The following is a 22,690-nucleotide window of genomic DNA, read 5'->3' on the forward strand; positions in this document are numbered from 1 at the left end:
CATCTCAATCAAATCTCCCCTCAGCCTTCTCTGTCCCAAGGAGAACAACCCCAGTCTATCCAATCTTTCCTCATAGCTGCATTTTTCCAGTACCGGCAACAGCCTTGTAAATCTCCTCTTTACCCTCTCTAGTGCAATTATATCCTTTCTGTAATGAGGTGACCAGACTGCACACAGTAGTCAAGTTGTGGCCTAGCCAATGATTTATACAGTTCCAGCATAACCTCCCCGCTCTTATGTTCTATACCTCGGCTAATGAAGGAAAGGATTCCATATGCCTTCTTAACCATCTTAGCGACCTGTCCCACTACCTTCAGGGATCTGTGGACATTCACTCCATGGTCCCTCACTTCCTCTGCACCTCTCAGTATTTTTCCATTAATCGTGTATTCTTTTACCTTGTTTGACCTCCCCAAATGCATCACCTCACACTTCTCCGGGTTAAATTCCATTTGCCACTTTTCTGCCCATCTGACCAGACCATCAATATCTTACCACAGCCTACAGCTGTCCTCCTCGCTATCTACCACATGGCCTTTGTGTCGTCTGCAAACTTGATCATCCCCCATACATTTACGTCCAATCATTAATATATACCACAAAAAGCAGGGGACCCAATACTGAGCCCTGCGGAATGCCACTAGAAACAGCCCTCCAGTCACTAAAACACCCCTCAACAATTACCCTTTGTTTCCTGCCACTGAGAAAATTTCGTATCCACCTTGCTGTATTTCCCTGGATCCCATGGGAATTTATTTTTTTAACCAGACTGCCATGTGGGACCTTGTCAAAAGCCTTGCTAAAATCCACGTCAACCACATCAACTGCACTATCCTCATCTATCTTCCTTGTTACTTCTTCAAAAAATTCAATCAAGTTGGTCAAACAAGATCTTCCCTTAACAAATCCACACTGACTATCCTTGATTAACCTGTATCTTTCTAAGTGTCAGTTTATCGTACTTCTCAAAATAGATTCCAATAGCTTACCCACTATTGAGGTTAGACTGACTGGCCTGTAATTATTCAGTCTATCCTTCGCTCCCTTTTTAAATAGAGGTACAACATTAGTCATTCTCCAATCCTCTAGCACCACACCTGTATCCAGTGAGGATTGGAAAATGATGGTCAGACCTTCTGCTGCTCCGTTCTCTTGCTTCTTTTAACAACCTGGGGTACATCTCACCTGGCCCTGGTGATTCATCAACTTTCAAGGATGTTAGTCCCATTAATACTTCCCCTCTCCCTATGTTGATCATATCCAATACGTCACACTCCTCCTCCTTAACTACAATATCTGCATCATTAAGAACAATACCAACATCTTCCGCCCCTACATATAGGTTACCTTTTTGGTCTTTTATGGGCCCTACTCTCTCCTTAGTTATCATCTTACACTTAATGTATTGATAAAACATCTTTGGGTTCACCTTGATTTTGCTTGCCTATATTCTTTCATGCCCTCTCTTTGTTTTCCTAATTTCTTTTTTGATTTCACCCCTCCACTTTCTATACTCCTCTCGGCTTTCTGTGGTATTGAGTTCTCGGTGTCAGACATAGGCTTTCCTTTTCTTACCCTGTAGGCTCCTTGACATCCATGGGGCTCTAGATCTGGCCATCACACCCTTTTCCTTTGTGGGAACATGTTTACTCTGAACCGCTTGAATCCTCCATTTGAATGCCTCCCACTGTTCTCACACTGATTTACCTTCAAGTAGCTGTTTCCAGTCCACTTTCACCGAATCACTCCTCAGCTTAGTAAGATTGGCCTTGCCTCAATTGAGAACTCTGACTCCTGTTCTATCTCTGTCCTTTTCCATAATTATGTTAAAACTGACTGAATTATGATCACTACCACCAAAATGCTCTTCCACTGCCACCCCTTCCACCTGCCCATTTTCATTTCCTAAAACTAAGTCTAAAACTGCACTCTCTCTTGTTGGGCTTTCTACATACTGGGCAAAAAAGTTCTCCTGCGTGCACCTCAAGAATTCTGCTCCCTCAATTCCTTTCACACTAAAACTATCCCAGTTAATATTGGGATAGTTAAAATCCCCTACTATTACTGCCCTACTATTCTTGCACTTTAGATTTAGATTTAGATATACAGCACTGAAACAGGCCCTTCGGCCCACCGAGTCTGTGCCGACCATTAACCACCCATTTATACTAATCCTACACTAATCCCATGTTCCTACCACATCCCCACCTGCCCCTATATTTCCCTACCATCTACCTATACTAGGGGCAATTTATAAAGGCCAATTAACCTATCAACCTGCAAGTCTTTAGCATGTGGGAGGAAACCAGAGCACCCGGAGGAAACCCACGCAGACACAGGGAGAACTTGCAAACTCCACACAGGCAGTACCCAGAATTGAACCCGGGTCGCTGGAGCTGTGAGGCTGCGGTGCTAACCACTGCGCCACTGTGCCGCCCACTTCTGAGATTTGCCTACATATCTGCTCTTCTATCTCCCTCTGACTGTTTGGGGGTTTATAGTACACTCCCAGCAGTGTGATTGCCCCTTTTTTGTTCCTTAGCTCAATCCATATGGCCTCATTTGATGAACCTTCCAACATATCATCCCTCCTCACAGCTGTAATAGTTTTCTTGACGAAAACAGCCAGTCCCCCTCCTTTCTTATCCCTCTCCCTATCACATCTGAAAACCCTGTAACCAGGAATGTTGTGCTGCCATTCATGTCCCTCCTTAAGCCATGTTTCTGTAATAGCTATGATATCATACTGCCACGTGTCTATCTGTGCCCTCAACTCATCTGCTTTATATGACTGACCAAATCAGTAACTGGGTAAACATTTTAAAATACATGTTGTGACCTGTGGACAAGTAGGACTAGAAAAGACAGTGCACTCCTCCCACCTCGGTCATAATACAGGTCACCTCTGATGCTGCTCTTGGGACAACAGAGTTGTCCAATCCAATTTTTTCTCCACATCATGGGAAGGTACATTTGAAAATTAGAAACTCGGCAAAACGGATCAAATCTGCAACCTACGGGAATAACTGCCTTTCTATATTGATCAGCATGCACTATTGACCCCACTTTATGTTGCAGAAATTACAGAAAAATATTGAAGTCAATTTAGAGATGTGCAAGTTTGAATTTGCTGATACATTCCCAACAGGGTTTTACTTCACACAACACAATGGCATGCACCTTACTATTCAGAGGCAAACTGGATTTTTGAGAAACTACACATCTCATTGTAATGTAATGCACCTGTTGTTTTCCTTTAGTCTTCTTATTGGACATGTCAGCCTTCTTTTTGGCATCATCAAGCTTCTTCTGAGCTTCCTTCAGTTCCCTTTCCCTCTCAAACTCAGCATTTTTCATCTTGTTTTCCAAGATCTTGTACTTTTCATCAGCCTTCTTTTGGACTTCTTTCGTTTTACTAAGGGTCCCTTCACATTCACCTAGAATTAAAGAGACCATAATAACAGTGTCATTTTAAGCTCATGCCATGTAGTGTGTTACACCTTATGCTCCATCACTTTTTAATCAAATAGTCAATGAATGATTAGCTTACTGCAAATGAAAATTCAGTTGTCAAAGATTTTTGTGGGATATAAATTATTGAAAAAAAGTCTTAGAATGCAAAATAGGCAGTTCCAAACACCATCAGGAAGTAATGCAGTAAATACAATGGAGATTGATATCTAAAAAAACTCAGAACATTAGATGACTATTGAGAACCAAGATGACTGAAATTAAGAGTGTGAACGAGGCTCTTGCACACTCCTTACGCGGTCTCCAAAAGATTGACAGAATTTTGACTCCCTGAATCATCAGCTTCAGTAAAGCACTCTTTGAATGAGCATATTCAGCAAGCACATCATCAATGAATGCAGTCCTATTTCCACCCCAAATTTATCCTCTTCGCTTGCTGTACCCACCCTTTCTAAAGCTGTTAAATAATTTTCCATCAATAATGCAACTCCTCCAACTTTGCAGATTGCTCGCTGCAAGATTCTTCCTACTCTTAACTCCAATTGTGCAACTAGTTCACATTTCTGCAATGCCGGTTACCAATATTCTTGCTAGAAGCGCAAAGCTATAACTTGAGGACTTTATTCGTGATGCTCCTTGCATCATTAATTTCTTTTCTTTTTGGTTGTATTTAAAAAGTTTACAGTTAATTCCTGTAACCAGGTCACGTATGCAGACTAGAAACAAGTGATCCTGGGGTACTCTGCTCAACACCTTCCCCAGAATGACATTACACTTCTCATGAACACTTGTGTTTTTTTTAAAATCCAACTTATGCAATCCCATGCACCACACTAGATGCGTTTTAGTTTAATTAGAAGTTTTTCTACAAAGAACCTCACTAATAAAAGTTTTAAAGTTCAAACAGGTTAAGCCATTCAGAATGCCATTACCCATTTAATCTGTAACCTATTCTGATCTTTCTCAAAGAAGTGAAGTTCATCAGTCAAGATCTTCCCCTTCTAAAGCCACGCTGGCTGCTCAAGTTGACATTTCCTAGATATTTCTCAGCCTATTCTTTAAAATAAATTCTACTATTTTACACGTTAATGATGTCAGGACAGCCTCGGCAACCACTGCTGCTGTTTATTGCTTTTACAAAAGCGGGGGATGTTGAGAGAAAGTGAACCAATTGCCAGCCATCATGCTTCAATGCCTGCCCCCAGAAATGATGCAAACTAGTCTTTTTAAATGTAAACATTTAAACAATTTTGGTGACAAATACTCAAGGTTAAGGCCTTATGAAACCTTATGCTAGAGTATACCTTTGACTAAACCCTGCACTCATGAAAAGTTTCACCACCACCACCAGCCACCGCCCCCCCCCCCCCCCCGCGCCCCCCAGCCCCTTCGTCGTATTGGCAAGTACCAATAGTTTTTTGAAGGATTTCAAACTCCTCCTGCTGCTTGTGATAGGAGCTCTGCTGAAGCTTTACCAGCAGTAGTTCTTCCTCCTGAGATTTCAATTCACACTGCTGCTTCAACTCTCGGTATCTGAAAAGATTTGTGAAAAAGCTTGTATTATTTGTAGTACTGTACCAAATGTACTGGAATACAGAAAAGGACTTTTTCAGTCTATTTACTGAATCGCTTCAGCCCGAACATAATGTTCACTGCAGACAAATGTTTAAGTCTATTATTTTTCTTGCTCATTGGTTTGGTCTGTGCTTTTCCGCTTTTCCATTATGCCACCAAATTTTAATCTACAAAACTTCATCCATCACAAACTTGTACTCTAAATCTGGCTGAATACAAACAACTTTTGCACTAGAATCAAAAGGCATGCATATATAAAGACAAAACGCTTTCCAGCACCAGATCAAAGCACAAGCTTTGCCACTCTCTCCTGGCTGTTCAGCAGTGGGAAAAGGGATGAGTAATACCAGAGCTACAGATCAAGAACGCAAGAAAAGGTTAGAATCTAATAGCTCAGCATGGTTCAGGGGAAGGGGAATTGAAAGAGGCAGGATAGTGTTTCAGGCTATATTGAAGAATATTCATTCAGAATCAGAGGAAGGGAGTGCCCCATTTTCCAAAATAACAGCAACCACTTGGCTTTGCAGAGAGGACTAAATAGCAGCAGACGTACATCATTAACATTCAAGTCTTTGCCCCCTGGACTTAAGGAAGTAAAGATGGGGGTAGTAACATAGGGAAAAGCTATGATGTGACAGACTAGGCCTTTTACTGGAGATTAGGACATCAAAGGCAGAAGTGAAGGAGTGACTGAGCAGACTGATGGGTGAAGAAGTATTTTGGCAAATGGAAGGCCAAAGACTAGACACTTGGAATTCTTAGCTAAAGTCAGGGGTCCTGTGGTGGAATGAAATTGAGTTGTAGATATGCTAGAGTCAGCTTAAAGCACCGATGAACTAATGCCCAGATTCAGAGATAGGTGTGGAAGGCCATTGAGTCCAGGAGTTGTTGAGGGTCAGAGTATAAGTGGACGTGCTGCCAGAAGTTTTCTCGAGGAAAATGGAGAAACAAGGAGGCTTAAAAGAATTGACCATGAGACAGCATATAAAAAGAAAATACTCAGGTGATCAGGTAGTATCTGTGGAGAGAGAAACACAAGTTAACGTTTCAGGTAGATGACGTTTTCATCAGAACTGGAAAAAGCTATTGATGTAGCAGTTTTTCAGCAAGTACAGAGGCAAGGAAAGTTTGTGTTGGGGTGGCGTGGAGGGTAATTAAATAACAAAAGGGATGATGGTACAAGGGGGTGGTAAGGGACAAATGAAAAAATAAAAAATGGGTCTAAGACAACATAGATTGATCTGGGGATGCAGCAAAGGCAAATAGTGGCCTTGATGAAGGTAGTGAATAGCAAATGATATCAGCAGAGCACTGAATAGAGTCAGCAAGAATGGGAAAGACGATAAGCAGTAGAGCAATGGTCATTGGGCAGCAGGGTGGAGCAGATGGGAACCAGAAACACCTTGGAGGCTTTTGAGAGGCTCGACAAGGTGCTATAGAAATGTAAATTCTTCCTTTGCATGGGTGAAAATACAGTGTGAAAAAATTGTAACTTGTTGGAAGATAAGCTGCTGATTTATGCTCTAAGTATTTTAAATAATCATGCAGGTAGAACAGAAAATGTTTTAATAATCCAAGGAACAGACATACTTTTCCACAATATTCTTCAGACTCCCCAGCTCTTTATCCACTTGCTGCAACTCAGTTTGTTTAGATTTGAGCTCATCCTGAATATCCTTCACCTCTTGGAGTTTAACCAGCACAGAGGCAGACTGCATACGAGCACCTGGTTAACAGAATTAATGCATAACTGATGTTAAAAATAGGCAATAAGTAAGTCACAAATCCCTAACCTACCCAAACACCATCCAGATTTTACAAAGGGAAATTAAAAAAACATGTAAAAGCACATTCTTGTTCACTGTAGCACACAAATTTCAATACAATGGAAATGGAGACGCAGCCTCCAGTTTGTACCAAATAATGAAGTATTCTGACAAAATGCATATAACCTTATTTCAACCAAACTGTCAGAGACTTTTGCTTGAAATAGCATTCTACTGCATTGACACTTGCGGTGACAAAAAGACTATTTTGTCTACGGTGTATTATTTTTGGTCTTTTTCTTATGTCAAGTGTTAAAAACCCTGATAAACGCCATTCTGTTCAATAACTAGTTTGTTACAAGTCTCCTCGAATTATATAATGTAATTTGTAGCTGCAGTTGCATGTGCAAAGTGTTTTGAATCTTGTATATGACTGACCATCTACCTGTACCTGGGATATATTAAAAAAAACACTTCATTTCAGTGCATCTGCGGAAGAGGATCTTGGACTATTCATCGGAGGCCAACTTATTCCAAGTCAGGCTAAAGGCAGGGATTTCACATTAGCAAGCTATCATGTAAAAGTACTCGAGGAACGTGCTTGAGGTTCAGTTGCGTGCTACTCAGGAAAAGCACCTTTCTTTTCAATATTCCAACAACATTACGGTTACCATAAATCTACTGTTTTTATTTGAGACTATTCATTTATCGGTTTACTATTTAATAATCAACTAGAAGCGTCTCACCTAAGCTGATAGAATGCTTAATCTAACGACCAAAGGAAAATTACACGAGGCCTAGTGTCATATTTGGTAAACAGAATAGTGATGAGGGTTCTCGGTTAGATCTCTAGACTAGCAGCATCTACCTAGATGTCGAGCTGTTAACGGTACAATAACCCTCTGCTCCCTACAATCCACACTTACAGGTGTGGTTTGCAATGCTGAACCCAAGGAAAATAGCTTAATACTTAGCTGTAAGCCTAAACACACTGAAAAAATATTTTTAAGGGGGGTAAAACCATTTCTTGCATCTATTCTATCAGATAGAGCACATTTCAGTGCAAAATGGTTTGGGTTTTAAGGGACAGTTACATTTAATCAAGGAAGTTTTCAGACATTTAGTACTGGTTTGAGTATTATTTTGCCAAACACAACGTTACATTATTCTTATTTAAGTTAGCTTTTGACTTCTATTACTATCAAGCTTTATCAATTATCATGGAATCAGACAAAGCAAGTTTTGTTTTGGGTTCTTGCACAGTATATGCCAAACTGAGGTTTTTTTTGTATGATTCCAAGATACATCCTTTCTTTCCCACACCATAAAAAAGGATAAGTGACATGAATATAAAACAGTATTCCAGCAATCTGTTCTAAATAGAAGAGTAAGCTAACCTCCACTTAACGTTCCCTGTGGGTCAAAAGTATCTCCACCGATAGTAACAGTCTTTGTCATTATCTGAGGGTGAAAGGTCACCTTCTTGGCATTATCCATGCAGTCACACACTAACACAGACCCAAAAACATACTCCATTGCTTTCTTTAATTCATGCTTATATCCAACCAGGGACAAGGCCGTGTGCACATTTTCTGCACCCACCTGAAATAAAGAAACCGAAAATATGTAAACTACGATCAGCTATGCAACAACTAACATTTTAGAACACAAGAGTTTTATATAGAGTTACAAGTCTACAGCACTGGTGTGCGTATCTAAATTCACTTAAATGCATCTATGCTATTTGCCTGTACTTTTATGATAGCATGGGCCACATCTTTACCCCACTTTGGGTAAAGCAGCTTTTCCTGAATTCTCTATCGAATTTATCAGTGATTATCTTGTATTTATGACTTCTAGTTACGGACTCCCCCACCCACAATGGAAACATTTTCTCTTGTGTCTAATTTTTTAAAAAAATCATGATCAAAGATTCATCTCTTGCTGTTTTGTGGTGTTAGGCTAACTGGATTTTCCCCTCCAAGAAGCCTGATTTTTTAATATTGCATTCTATAAAAATGGTCAATGGATACTTTCTTGTAAATATATGGCACCACAGTTTACAATATATCAGGGCAAGGTCAACACTTCGTTAGCTTCATCACTAGAATCACACAACACAGGAAGTGGCTGTTCAGCCTACTGCGCCTGTGCCAGCTCTTTGAAACAGCTATACAATTAATCCCATTCCCCTGCTCTTTCCCCTTAGCCCTGCAAATTTTTCCCTTCCAAGTACATATCCAAGTCCCTTCTGAAATTTACTGTTGAATGCATTCCCGATCATAACTCACTGCGGATAAACATTTCTGTTGATTTGCCCGCTGATCTACTCAAGAATGAGCAAACAAATTAAGAAAATGCATAAAGCTACAAACTATTATACGCAGAGTGTACTGGTCACAACTGAGACACCAGCTATTGCTAATGTAAAAAAAAACTTCCTGCTGACTGGAAACCTTTAAACAATCCATGCAATAACGGCAACAACGACTATGATAATTACTGTTGCCATTTATCAGCTTGCATCGATCAAACTCAATCAAGACAATCACAACAGATACAATTTATCTGTCATACAGAATAGGTTCAAACACAAACAAGGCTGAGAGATGGTTTAAACATGTACATACACACATTTTTATTTTACAAAAGCACGTACAAACAAACAAGGGCAGACAACACATGAAAGACCATCCTTAATGTCACAGGTTACAGTCTAAATGTCTCAGTATCCTGGACTTACCATATTTTTGGCCATCTCAATAGTTCTCTCATTAATACATCTTGCAGAAATTTTGTTGAGTGGTATGATAGTGTATCTTCGTTTGAGCTCTCCTTTTTCTAAAAGTTTCTTGCCAGTTACCTAAATAAGGAAACAGCACTATGTAAATTCTGATTTTCTTAAATTTTTGGAGAAAAACTACAATCACTGGAGACCTACAAAAAAGGCACTGCAGTTTAGGTTTGCTCTTATGATAGCAGTGTGTCTTAGTTCAAAGTGACTCCAGAAACAGTGGCCTATACTAATGTGTAATATCTGTGCTCGTCACTTACCTCTGTGTCCACCACAACATTATACAAACGACCTCCAGCAACCACTTCTAAAGCTGTCGCTGTGGAAATGTCTTTCACAGAGAGAAGTGTTGCAACAAGACCTTTTACACGATTAGAGTCCCAATTTTTTTCCGGATCCCTAAAGACAAATATTCAATATTCAATCTAATTGAAAGCAAAAGTTTTCAACAATGGATACTAAAATGTTAATTAAAATGCCAGTTCTTCAAACACCCTTCCCTACAAGTCGGATAAGGCACCTGCAAAGTATCAAATGTGGTTCAGTTGTTCAATAAAGATAGATATTCTATCAGAAAGTGCCCAGGATGCAGTAAAAGTAATCCATAATACAGTAATATAACATACAGTACAGTTTTTACTGTACTTTAGAAAGATGTTAAACACAGCTGTACAGTCAAATCCTGATAAATGAATGGAAAGTCAAACAAAACTGGCAATAAATTTTAACATGTTAGAATATATATTTTTGCAATGTTTTTACAAGCTATTGCTATGCAACTCAAAATTCCAAAATGTTTTAGTGATGCACACCCACTTATACAGTACACCAAAATATTTAAGGCTTTTGTTTTTAAGATGATGTCAGCAGAGCAGTGTCTTCGTTATTTGCAATCTCAAGTCAGGAGACAACACAAACTTACTTATATTCAAAACTCAAACTAGGGAACTTCGCCAACAAGACTTCATAAGACTCTCTCAGTTTATTTACAGTTCGTGACAGTTCTCGACGCTGGTTCAAAAGTTTCTCCTCTTTCCCATCTTTAGGCGAAAAAAATTGTAAGAACACATTAGAGCACTAAATAATGAGATTCTAATTCTTCTGTTTACATTTTCTTGATCCGCACACTCCATTTTCATGTGTAATAGAAATCACAACACTCAGCTGTAGGCTATCTTTGACTCAACCAGAACTGACATACTAATGGATTTTAAAAAAATACTACCAACATGACCACTCACAGATATAATGAATAGAAAAAAAACGGAATTTCTAAGCACAAATAAAAAAGAAAAGTCATCACAAAACTAAAACGAGAGATGAACGCAAGTAATATTCATCTAACATGATCAGTTTGTCAAAATAGATATAATACAATTATTTTCAAAAACCCTGCAAACCTTCATAATTCAGTTTCTGCATTTCTGCTTCTAGCTTTTCTCTGATCTTTTTAACAGCTTCAAAGGCATCCTGGTTTTTCTTGTAACTATTGTCCACCTTCTTCACTTCTGCTTGTTTGGCCTTCAGTTCCTGCTGGGCATGTTTCAATTTCATCTGAGCCTACAGCAGAGTAGTAAAACATTTGAGAATGTGGTCTTAGTTTTTTTTTAAAGCTCCTTGTAGAAAAACAAATTGGTAATATTTGTAAATTTGAACTGAGGGAAAAAAAAGTCAACTCACAGTTTGTCAATAACTTTATAACAGCCTGTGACAACCAGGTGAGAAAGAGGTCTAGGGTTCCCTTTCAGCCTTCACCTGGTCTTACTGTAACATTTTTTTAAAAAAAACACAGTGGTTTTAGCTCCCCCTTGGTGAATCCTTGTTCACCGCTTTCCAATTATAAGGCAAAGTAACGAATACATACAGGCTTTCTTAGGTTTAAAGAAGAAAGGTGAAATTTTTATTAAACTCCAATTCAGTTGATGCTTACGGATACACGACTGGCCCACACTAGCTTGCATAAGCGATATACACATGCAATTAGAGACAGAAAAGAGAAGAAAAATTAAAGTGGAAAGGTTTGAGGCAATATCTGAAGAGTTGTTGTTATGGTTCTTCGAGCTCATTGTAGAGTCCTTGATTATAGGTGGATCTTGCTTTTCATTTGGGCCCAGTTTTCTTCTTAAGCCTTGTTCACTGTAGGAGACTTTTCTCTCTTGGGGTTCATGTGTCTTCAGTCAGTTTTTGGAGTTCCGTGGGAAAGAGATGGGAGCAGACAGGAGAGGCTGTGGCGAGCCAGCCAGGAGAGGTCTTTTCAATCCAGGAGCAAAGAGCTTTTCCCAGGCTCTCAGTTCAAAACTGCACAATTCAGAAAAAAACCCAGGCTGCCAAGCAGGTTAGTCACGTTGCTAACTGGTTTGACCAGGTCTGTTTGTGGATTGTATTGGAACAAAGGAGCTAGCCCCTAATCCAACACTGTCTGGTAATATGCAAAAATGTCTTTCCAGCCAGGGGCCTGGAAATCCCTGGTCATAGGCCTTCTCTTCGTCCCAGTAACAATATGAATTTTAATGTCCATGTGGCAAAATTAATGTGCCTCATTCTTGGCAGGTGGAGGCCTGCATGACATGGTCACAGATTATCACTTATATGTACAGATAGGCATCAGGTTAGGAAGGAACATAGGAAATCGGAGCAGGAGTAGACCATTCAACCCCTCAAGCCTACTCTGCCATTCAACTAGATTATGACTAATCTTCGACCTCAACACCATTTTCTGGCACTATCTCCACATCCCTTGATATCTTTAATCTCTAGAAATCTATCGATCTCTGTCTTGAATATACTCAATGACTGAATCTCCACAGCCCTCTGGGGTAGAGAATTCCATAGATGCACCACCCCTGAGTGAAGGAATTCCTCCTCAACTCAGTCCTAAATGGCCTACTTCTTATTCTGGAACTGCATCCCCTGGTTCGAAACACCCCAGCCAGGGGAACTTTCATAGAATCATAGAAAGGTTAAGGCTCAGAAAGAGGCCACTTGGCCTATCGTTTCTGTACTGGTCGAATAACGATCCACCTATTCTAGTCCCACCTTCCAGCATTTGGTCCAAGGCCCTGCAGATTATGGCACTTGAGATGCATATCCAAACACCTTTTGAATGAGTTGAGGGTTTCTGCATCAACTACCCTTTCAGGCAGTGAGTTCCAGACCCCCACCACCCTCTGGGTGAAAAAATGTTTTCCTCATCTCTCCTCTAATTTTTCTACCAATCACTTTAAATCTATGCCATCTCGTCACTGACCTCTCTGCTAAGGTGAATAGACCCTTCACCTCCACTCTACCCAAGCCCCTCACAAATTTGTACATCTCAATCAAATCTCCCCTCAGCCTTCTCTGTTCGAAGGAGAACAACCCCAGCCTATCCAATCTTTCCTCATAGCTGCATTTTTCCAGTACCGGTAACAGCCTCGTAAATCTCCTCTTTACCCTCTCTAGTGCAATTACATCCTTTCTGTAATGAGGTGACCAGACTGCACACAGTAGTCAAGCTGTGGCCTAACCAATGATTTATACAGTTCCAGCATAACCTCCCCGCTCTTATGTTCTATACCTCGGCTAATAAAGGAAAGGATTCCATATGCCTTCTTAACCATCTTATCGCCCTGTCCTGCTGCCTTCAGGGATCTGTGGACATTCACTCCAAGGTCCCTCACTTCCTCTACACTTCAGTGTTTTCCCATTAATCTTGTATTCCTTTGCCTGGTTTGCCCTCTGCAAATGCATCGCCTCACATTTCTCCAGGTTGAATTCCATTTGCCACTTTTCTCCCCATCTGACCAGACCATCAATATCTTACTGCAGCCTATAGCTATTTTCCTCGCTATCTACCACACGACCAATCTTTGTGTCATCTCCAAACTTCTTGATCATATCCCCTACATTTACGTCTAAATCGTTAATATATACCACAAAAAGCAGGGCCCAGTACTAAGTCCTGTGGAAAGCCACTGAAAACAGTCCTCCAGTCGCAAAAACACCTGTCAACCCTTTGTTTCCTGCCACTGAGCCAATTTTGTATCCATCTTGACGCATTTCCCTGGATCCCATGAGATTTTATTTTTTAACCAGTCTGCCATGTGGAACCTTGTCAAAAGCCTTGCTAAAATCCATGTCGACCACATCAACTGCACTACCCTCATCGATCTTCCTTGTTACTTCTTCAAAAAAATTCAATCAAGTTGGTCAGACAAGATCTTCCCCGACTATCCTTGATAAATCTGCGCCTTTCTAAATAACAGTTTATCCTGTCTCTCAGAATTGATTCCAATAATTTGCACACTACTGAGATTAGACTGACTGGCCTGTAATTATTCAGTCTATCTCTTGCTACCTTTTTAAACAGAACAAAGAACAGTACAGCACAGGAACAGGCCATTCGGCCCTCCAAGCCTGCGCCGATCTTGATGCCTGCCTAAACTAACATCATTTGCACTTCCAGGGCCCCATATCCCTCTATTCCCTTCCTATTCATATATTTGTCAAGATGTCTCTTAAACGTCGCTAAAGAAGTACAATGTTAACAGTCTTCCAATCCTCTGGCACCACACCTGCATCCAGTGAGGACTGGAAAATGATGGTCAGACCTTCTGCTATTTCCTCTCTTGCTTCTTTTAACAACCTGGGGTACATTTCATCCAGCCCTGGTGATTTATCAATTTTCAAGGATGCTCATCCCATTAATACTTCCTCGATTAGAATTAGAACATTACAGCGCAGTACAGGCCCTTCGGCCCTCGATGTTGCGCCGACCATCTGACCTACACTATTCCATTTTCATCCATATGTCTATCCAATGACCACTTAAATGCCCTTAAAGTTGGCGAGTCTACTACTGTTGCAGGCAGGGCGTTCCACGCCCCTACTACTCTGCGTAAAGAAACTACCTCTGACATCTGTCCTATATCTTTCACCCCTCAACTTAAAGCTATGTCCCCTCGTGTTTGCCATCATCATCCGAGGAAAAAGACTCTCACTATCCACCCTATCTAACCCTCTGATTATCTTGTATGTCTCTATTAAGTCACCTCTCCTCCTCCTTCTCTCTAACGAAAACAACCCCAAGTCCCTCAGCCTTTCCTCGTAAGACCTTCCTTCCATACCAGGCAACATCCTAGTATGTTTATCACAGCCAAAACTTCACACCCCTTCCTTAACTACAATATCTGCATCATCCCCTTTTGTGAAGACAGATGCAAAGTATTCATTAAGAACCATACCAACATCTTCCGCCCCTACACATAGGTTACCTTTTTGGTCTTTTATGGGCCCTACACTCTCCTTAGTTATTCTCTTACTCTTAATGTATTGATAAAATATTTTTGGGTTCACCTTGATTTTGCTTGCCAATATTCTTTCATGCTCTCTCTTAGCTTTCCTAATTTCTTTTTTGATTTCACCCCCTCCACTTTCTACACTCCTCTCGACTTTCTGTAGTATTAAGTTCTCTGTGTCGACATAAGCTTTCCTTTTCTACCTCATCTTACCATGTAAGCTCCTTTACATCCATGGGGCTCTAGATTTGGATGTCCCACCCTTTTTCTTTGTGGGAACATGTTTACTCTGAACCGCTTGAATCCTCCATTTGAATGCCTCCCACTGTTCTGACATTGAATTACCTTCAAGTAGCTGTTTCCAGTCCACTTTCGCTAAATCACTCCTCAGCTTAGCAAAATTGGCCTTTCCGCAATTGAGAACTCTAACACCCTTCTATCCTTGTCCTTTTCCATTATTATGTTAAAACTGACTGAATTATGATCACTACCACCAAAAGTCTCTCCCACTGCCACCCCTTCCACCTGCCCATCTTCATTTCCTAAAACTAAGTCTAAAACTGCATCGTCTCTTGGTGGACTTGTTACACACAGGCCAAAAACATTTCTACTGAATGCACCTCAGGAAGTCTGCACCCTCAATTCCTTTCACACTAAAACTATGCCAGTTAATGTTGGGGTAGTTAAAATCCCCTATTATTGTCCTGTTGTTCTTACACTTCTCAGAGATTTGCCTACATATCTGCTCTTTAATCTCCCCCTGACTGTTTGGGGGTCTATAGTACACTCCCAGCAGTGTGATTGCCCCTATTTGTTCCTTAGCTTCATCTCTCCTCACAGCTGTTAGCGTTTCTTTGACCAAAATTGCCACTCCCCCTCCTTTCTTATTCCCCTCCCTATCGCGTCTGAAAACCCCGTAACCGGGAACGTTGAGATGACATTCCTGTCCCAACTTAAGCCGTGTTTATGTAATAGCTATATCATACTGCCATGTGTCTATCTGTGCCCTCAGCTCATCTGCTTTATTTGCTTTACTCATTGCATTGAAATAGATACCCTTCAGTACTGTCAAACATTTTTTTAAGTTTTCTAACCTTTGTTTCCTCTGTCTTCCAGACTCATCCATTAATTTTCTGCCTTCCATTTTCATTTCTGTATTTGTCCCAACTGAGTCTACCCTCAGATCCCCATCCCCCTACCAAACTAGTTCAAACCCTCCCCAACAGCACTAGCAAACTTCCCACAAGGAATTCAGTCCCAGCTCTGTTCAGGTGCCACCCATCCAGCCTGTACAGGCCCCATCTCCCCCAGAGCAGGTCCCAATGTCCCAAGAATCTAAAGCCCTCCCTCCTGCACCAACTTTCCAGCCACATATTCATCTGTCTTATCCTTATGTTTCTGTACTCACTTGCGCATGGCACTGGGAGTAATCCGGAGATTACTACTTTTGAGGTCCTGCTTGCTAACCTCTTACCTAGCTCCCTGAATTCTGACTGCAGGACCACATCCCTCTTTCTAACTATATCGTTGGTTCCAATGTGGATCACGACTGCTGGCTGTTCACCCTCCCCCTTCAAGATGCTCGGCAGCCGCTCAGTGGCATCCTGGACCCTGGCACCAGGGAGGTAACGCACCATCCTGGATTCACGCCTGCGGCCACAGAAACACCTGTCAGTTTTCCTGACTATTGAATCACCTATCACTATGGCTCTTCCAGTCTTCCCTGTACCCCTCTGTGTGGCTGAGTCACCCATGGTGCCATGAACATAGCTCTGGCTGCACTCGCCAGCATCCTTCCTGCATCTACCCTGTCAAGTCCTGTAAGAATTTTATATGTTTCAATGAGACCACCTCTCATTCTTCTAAATTCTAGAGAATATGGGCCAAGTCTCTCCAATCTCTCCTCATAGAAGTACGAGAGAGAAAGATGTAACCTGTCAGGCAAAGTAATTTACAAAACTAAAGTGGATGAAGACATCTCAAAATATTTTTTATTATGAACTATGGCCAAGCAGATTTTTGAAAATTGAATCGCTAAATTGCCAGCAATTGCTGGGAATGAGTTTCTTCCGCCCGTGTTTGTTTTAAATATCATAATTAATATATTGAAACTAAAAGAATTCCCCCTATATTGGTGTGATAGCATACAACCGTAGTCTATGGTACTTGTAAATCGCCATCATTTGTCATTAGGACTATGTTTTCAACTCCTCATTTCTTTCTTCTATACTTGGTATGTTAACTTTTATTTTTCGTTATTTATTACAAGAACAAAAGTGTGCATTTATATAGCACCATTAATGTAGTAAAATATCCCTAGATGCTTCACAGGAATGTTATCAAACCACATAAGGAGATATTGTGGCAGGTTAAAGAGGCAGGTTTTAAGGAGCATCTCAAAGGGAGGAACAAGAGGTACAGAGCCAAAGGGGTTTAGGGGGAGAACTTCAGAGCTTAGGGCTTTGGGGGCTGGAGGGACAGGTGCCAATGGTGGAGCAGTTAAAACTGGGGATGCTCAAGAGGCCAGAATTGGAGGAGTGTAGCTATCTCGACAGGTTGTAGGGCTGGAGGGGATTCCAGAGATAGAAGAAGTGAGCCCAAGGAGGGATTTGAAAACAAAAATGAGAATTTAAAAATTGAAGCATTACCCAAATATTCTATTTTAACTTGTATTTTAAATTTAAATACCATACCTACTTCATTTTCACTGCCAGCCCATCCTCGTACTTGCACAGAGCTACAACCCGTATGTTAAGAAATTATTCCTTTACTAGCTTAAAAATAGTATTAATATGTCATTTTTAGCTGATCAGGAGGCTGAACATCATGGTTTTATCTTGCCACTTCAGTGGAGTAATTGTAAAATGATTTTCAGGTTGACACTCTGCAGCGTGTGGGCAACAAGACAACTTGGTGCTGATGAACAGAGCAGAACGCTGAATAAACAAGTTATCTCAACAGTAGCATTTAACAGGATTACATTTATATGATCCATTAATCATCTACAGCAGGACCAGTGTCACACGACAATAGAAACCCTCCCTAAGCTAAAAGCAGTCTCGGAACACAACAGAGTTTACAAACCTGCTTGGCCTCGGTTTCCACTTTGCTTATATCATTCTTGCAAGCCATCATCTGGCCAGCAAGTGTGGCTGCCTCTCCATCCTCATTACTGGAGAGACCAGCAGAAACTGCATTGAAGTGCTGCTGAGCAGCATCCAGAGCCTTGTCATCTTTCTGACTAGCTTCCTGTAGAGTGTGCAGTTCATCAGAGATTTTCTTCACTTCCTTTTCTTTAGCTGCAAGAGTATTACCATCCTGAAAAAAAAAGGCAGCAGGTACTTGATCTAGGTGCAATTTTTGCTTAAGAAGTGATAGTTTATATTTGTGTGTTTTTTTTTTGAGGGGAGACAGTGGTTTACTGGTGATGTCACTGACTAGTATTCTAGGGCAATAAAACAAAGTGCTGGAAATACTCGGCAGGTCTGGCAGCATCTGTGGAGACAGAAGCAGAGTTAACATTCCAGGTCAGTGACCTTCCATCAGAACTGGCAAAGATCACTGATGGATGTTATTTCATATTTCGAGCATCCGCAGTATTTTGCTTTTATTTTAGTATTCTAGTGTTTCAGGCTACGGCTGGTGACACAGGTTCAAATCCCATGACAGCTGGTAGAATTTAATTTTAATTACTAAATTCAGTTCAATAATAAAAATCTGGAATTGAAATGGTGCCATGAAGCTATCAACGATTATCGTAGAAAAAATCCCATCTGGTTCACTAATGTTATTACTTGGTCTGGCCTACATGTGACTCCAGACTCACAGCAATGTAGTTGTCATTCCGTTCAAGAGCAATTAGGGGCAGAATTTTACCAGCCCCTCAATGCCATGGGTTGCGGCGAGGAGGGGGAGGCCCGCCTCAACCTGCGACGTCAAGAAGGACCCGCCACATATTACCAGCTCCGTACGGAGTTCCAAGGCAGGAACCTGGTGGGGAGGGGGAAGGAATAAAATTTTCAGGGCGGGAGGGGTGGGACAGTGGGGAAATCACTTTTTATTGGATGTGGGGATGGTGGGAAGGGGTTCAAGGGCAAAGAGTGCAAAGTTTGGGGTTTAAAGGTTGGGACTGTCAAAAATGGTTTTTCGGGGGGGTGGGGGGGGGTGTGGGGGGGAGAAGAGAGGGAAATAAATTTATTTTGTGATCATGGGGTGGTGGGGGAGTAGCGCTTTCATGTTGACTTTTATTGACATTTAAAGTGCTGGTCCTTTTAAAATTTTAAATCAGCTGTCAGGGCTTGATGCCCTTTAAAAGCGGCGCTGGACGCCGTTGCCGGAGATGCAGTGGCCACCCCCTCTATGTCATCAGGGGTGGCCACTCCGCCCCCTCTATTTACATCAGCCCCCGCACGTAATATCGCGGGGCTATGTGGGGGCCCTACCACGTCGGATGGCCACTGCGCTCAGCGCGCCGCCGCAGGGCATGGCACACTAACAAAATCCAGCCCCAGGAGTGGGCAACGAATGCTGACCTTGCCAGCGACGCCCACATCCCATGAAAGAAATTTTTAGAAATTGAGTGTGATGCTTTTGTATGTATATGCATTAGAAGTTGATATTGTGTGGGCCAGTAGACATAGAACTGAAAACTTGGCTCCTCCCTGGAGTTCAACAAATTATACTCAAATTCCAAAACCAAATACTGCACTCAACTGGCATTCAAACTCTCCAACACTCAATAGGAAAATTGAGTGGTTTTGAACAAAGCAACTAAAATGGGAAATGTTGCACTGAAAGGAAAAAATTTACGAATACATTGTAAGACAGTAAAACGTGCTGTGGAGGTGCAGAGAGTGAGTAGTATAAAAACATAGGTATCTACATAAAATCAAGAGAAGCTTTAAAGTCCTACTTCACCAACCACCAGGATTTAATGTATTTCAATGATTGCCTCACCTCCTCCATACTTTTGATGAGCATTTTTCGTTTTTTTTCTTCAGCTTTGAGGTTGTCTTTCTTGGAATCATGTGTACTTTGCACTTTGGCATCCATACGGTGGGCATTAGCAACGGCCTGTTCCAGGGACTGAAGCACTCCACCAACTTTCTGCAAGACAACAAATGCCATGTTATCCAAATGAAACAGAGATTTGGTGTAAACCTCTCTATCTCTATTTTAAAAAATAGCAAAGAGCAGGAATAACATTATACATGAGCCTGATTAACCAATGAAAGTACTAAGAAAGGGAAACAATGGGAGAAAAGACAGCAATCTACGAGTAGAGGAGGAGGGTAGAAATCAATGCCTTGTTAATGGAGCATCCAGAACCGTCCATATTCAATGCTTCCTGCTGCAGTCAGTAATCCAGAAAAACAAGTAAACTTTGAGTTTTTATATCAGTTCAACGTCACCCAGTTCCTTTTGTTCCTGAGTGCACAGATTTCAACAGGAACTAACCAAGTGTGCAAGCAAAACATATATACCATCCATCATTGTACCAAACGCTTTGTCGCCACATTGCCCGATAACAATGTTTATGTTTAGTTTAGAGATACAGCACTGAAACAGGCCCTTCAGCCCACCGAGTCTGTGCCGCCCATCAACCACCCATTTATACTAACCCTATACTAATTCCATATACCACATCCCCACCTGTCCCTATATTTCCCTACCACCTACCTATACTAGGGGCAATTTATAATGGCCAATTTACCTATCAACCTGCAAGTCTTTGGCATGTGGGAGGAAACCGGAGCACCCGGAGGAAACCCACGCAGACACAGGGAGAACTTGCAAACTCCACACAGGCAGTAGCCAGAATTGAACCCGGGTCGCTGGAGCTGTGAGGCTGCGGTGCTAACCACTGCGCCGCCAGTCTAATAGTGTTTTGCAAATGGTGTATACCTCATCTCGGATTTTCTCCAACTCATTCACTTCTTTGCTGATTTCCTTCACTTTCTTTTCACACTCTGCAGTGGTTTCTTGAAGGCTTGTGATATTATCTTGCATCTTCTTTAGATCTTCAGCAGAGCGCAACTTGGTCTCCTCTGCGCAAACAAATTGATATGCAACGTACAGGCGGGTAAGATGTTCTATCTCTCGGGTTACTTTCTGGAACTCCAAATATGAGGCCCTTTCCTACAAGTAACAAAATATGAAGAATCAGAATGGAGTATTTTAATTAACAGACAGTTAAGAATCAAACAGCATGCTTAAGATGACAAGACTTCATATGAAAATATTGTTACGACCAGGTGAGAGGGGTCTAGGGATTCCCTCTCAGCCTTTGCCTGCTTTAACTGTGACAGGGTTTAATTTTTTTAAAAAACACTGTGCTTTGGCTCCCCCTCAGTGAATCCTTGTGAACCCTTAGACAGGGGGGGACAGAGAAAGGGGGGGGGGGACAGAGAAAAGGGGGGGGGGACAGAGAAAAGGGGGGGGGGGACAGAGAAAAGGGGGGGGGGACAGAGAAAAGGGGGGGGGGACAGAGAAAAGGGGGGGGGGACAGAGAAAAGGGGGGGGGGACAGAGAAAAGGGGGGGGGACAGAGAAAAGGGGGGGGGGACAGAGAAAAGGGGGGGGGGACAGAGAAAAGGGGGGGGGGACAGAGAAAAGGGGGGGGGACAGAGAAAAGGGGGGGGGACAGAGAAAAGGGGGGGGGGGACAGAGAAAAGGGGGGGGGACAGAGAAAAGGGGGGGGGACAGAGAAAAGGGGGGGGGGACAGAGAAAAGGGGGGGGGGACAGAGAAAAGGGGGGGGGGACAGAGAAAAGGGGGGGGGGACAGAGAAAAGGGGGGGGGGACAGAGAAAAGGGGGGGGGGGACAGAGAAAAGGGGGGGGGGACAGAGAAAAGGGGGGGGGGACAGAGAAAAGGGGGGGGGGACAGAGAAAAGGGGGGGGGACAGAGAAAAGGGGGGGGGACAGAGAAAAGGGGGGGGACAGAGAAAAGGGGGGGGACAGAGAAAAGGGGGGGGACAGAGAAAAGGGGGGGGACAGAGAAAAGGGGGGGGACAGAAAGAGAGAGAGAGGCTTCCTTGCTCCAGCTTCAGTTTCGACTGCCTTCTGCATTTATCCCTGGCACAATTCCAAAAACCCCAGGTTGCCCAGCTGGTTAGTCATGTGACTAGCTGGTTTAACCACTTCTGTTTGTGGATTCTGCCATCTTAGCAGTCATCGTGGAATATGAGCTTCCTCACCTTCAATGTCTGGTGTTCAAAGTCCATTTTGGGTTAAGTGGACCAGGGAATAGTCCTTTGTCTCTCCAAGCACTGTCTGTTCGTATTCAAATGTTTTTCCTGCCACTGCTGATCTGTTTAACAAGTCATTTTCACGCTCCAGCAACAGTGTAAAATCAATGTTCATATAATAATACGCCTCATTTCTGACAGGTGGGGGTCCGTACGACAATATGAAAACTTAATTTGTAATCGTTATCACACATTCACAGATTTTGAAATTTGTTTAAATTTTCATCCAAAACGCCACTGCCCATATCCTAACTTGCACCAAGTCCCATTCACCCATCAGCCCTATGCTTGCTGCCCTACACTGGCTCCCTTAATTTTAAAATTCTCATCCGCATTACCAAAGCCCTTCACTGCCTCATCCCTCCCTATCTCTGTAACCTCCTCCAGCTCTCCAAGATCGCTGTACTCCTCCAATTCCGCCATTTTGAGCAACTAGATTTTCATCACTCCACCAGTGGCAACAATGCTTTTGGTTGTCTAGACCCTACACTCTGGAATTCCCTTTCTAAATCTCTACTCCTCTCCTCCTCTCTCTCTGTTACTTTAACACACTCCTTAAAGC

At 42.0% G+C, this 22,690-nt stretch overlaps 1 protein-coding gene across 1 annotated transcript in view; it reads right to left on the bottom strand.

Moving 5' to 3' along the window:
* The window catches only part of smc2 (structural maintenance of chromosomes 2), a 68,921-nt gene that overhangs the window by 22,434 nt on the left and 23,797 nt on the right, over window positions 1-22,690 (bottom strand). Inside the window, exons 7-17 of the mRNA XM_068030643.1 lie at window positions 20,787-21,020; window positions 19,839-19,988; window positions 17,967-18,200; window positions 11,007-11,166; window positions 10,529-10,646; window positions 9,867-10,005; window positions 9,556-9,675; window positions 8,210-8,414; window positions 6,637-6,772; window positions 4,880-5,004; window positions 3,244-3,437 (exon numbers count right to left, since the gene is read on the bottom strand). Of these exons, the coding sequence (XP_067886744.1) occupies window positions 3,244-3,437; window positions 4,880-5,004; window positions 6,637-6,772; window positions 8,210-8,414; window positions 9,556-9,675; window positions 9,867-10,005; window positions 10,529-10,646; window positions 11,007-11,166; window positions 17,967-18,200; window positions 19,839-19,988; window positions 20,787-21,020 (1,815 nt within the window). The remainder of the gene's footprint in view (window positions 1-3,243; window positions 3,438-4,879; window positions 5,005-6,636; window positions 6,773-8,209; window positions 8,415-9,555; window positions 9,676-9,866; window positions 10,006-10,528; window positions 10,647-11,006; window positions 11,167-17,966; window positions 18,201-19,838; window positions 19,989-20,786; window positions 21,021-22,690) is intronic.

Source organism: Heterodontus francisci, chromosome 4 (genome assembly GCF_036365525.1).
Source record: "Heterodontus francisci isolate sHetFra1 chromosome 4, sHetFra1.hap1, whole genome shotgun sequence".
NCBI lineage: Eukaryota > Metazoa > Chordata > Chondrichthyes > Heterodontiformes > Heterodontidae > Heterodontus > Heterodontus francisci.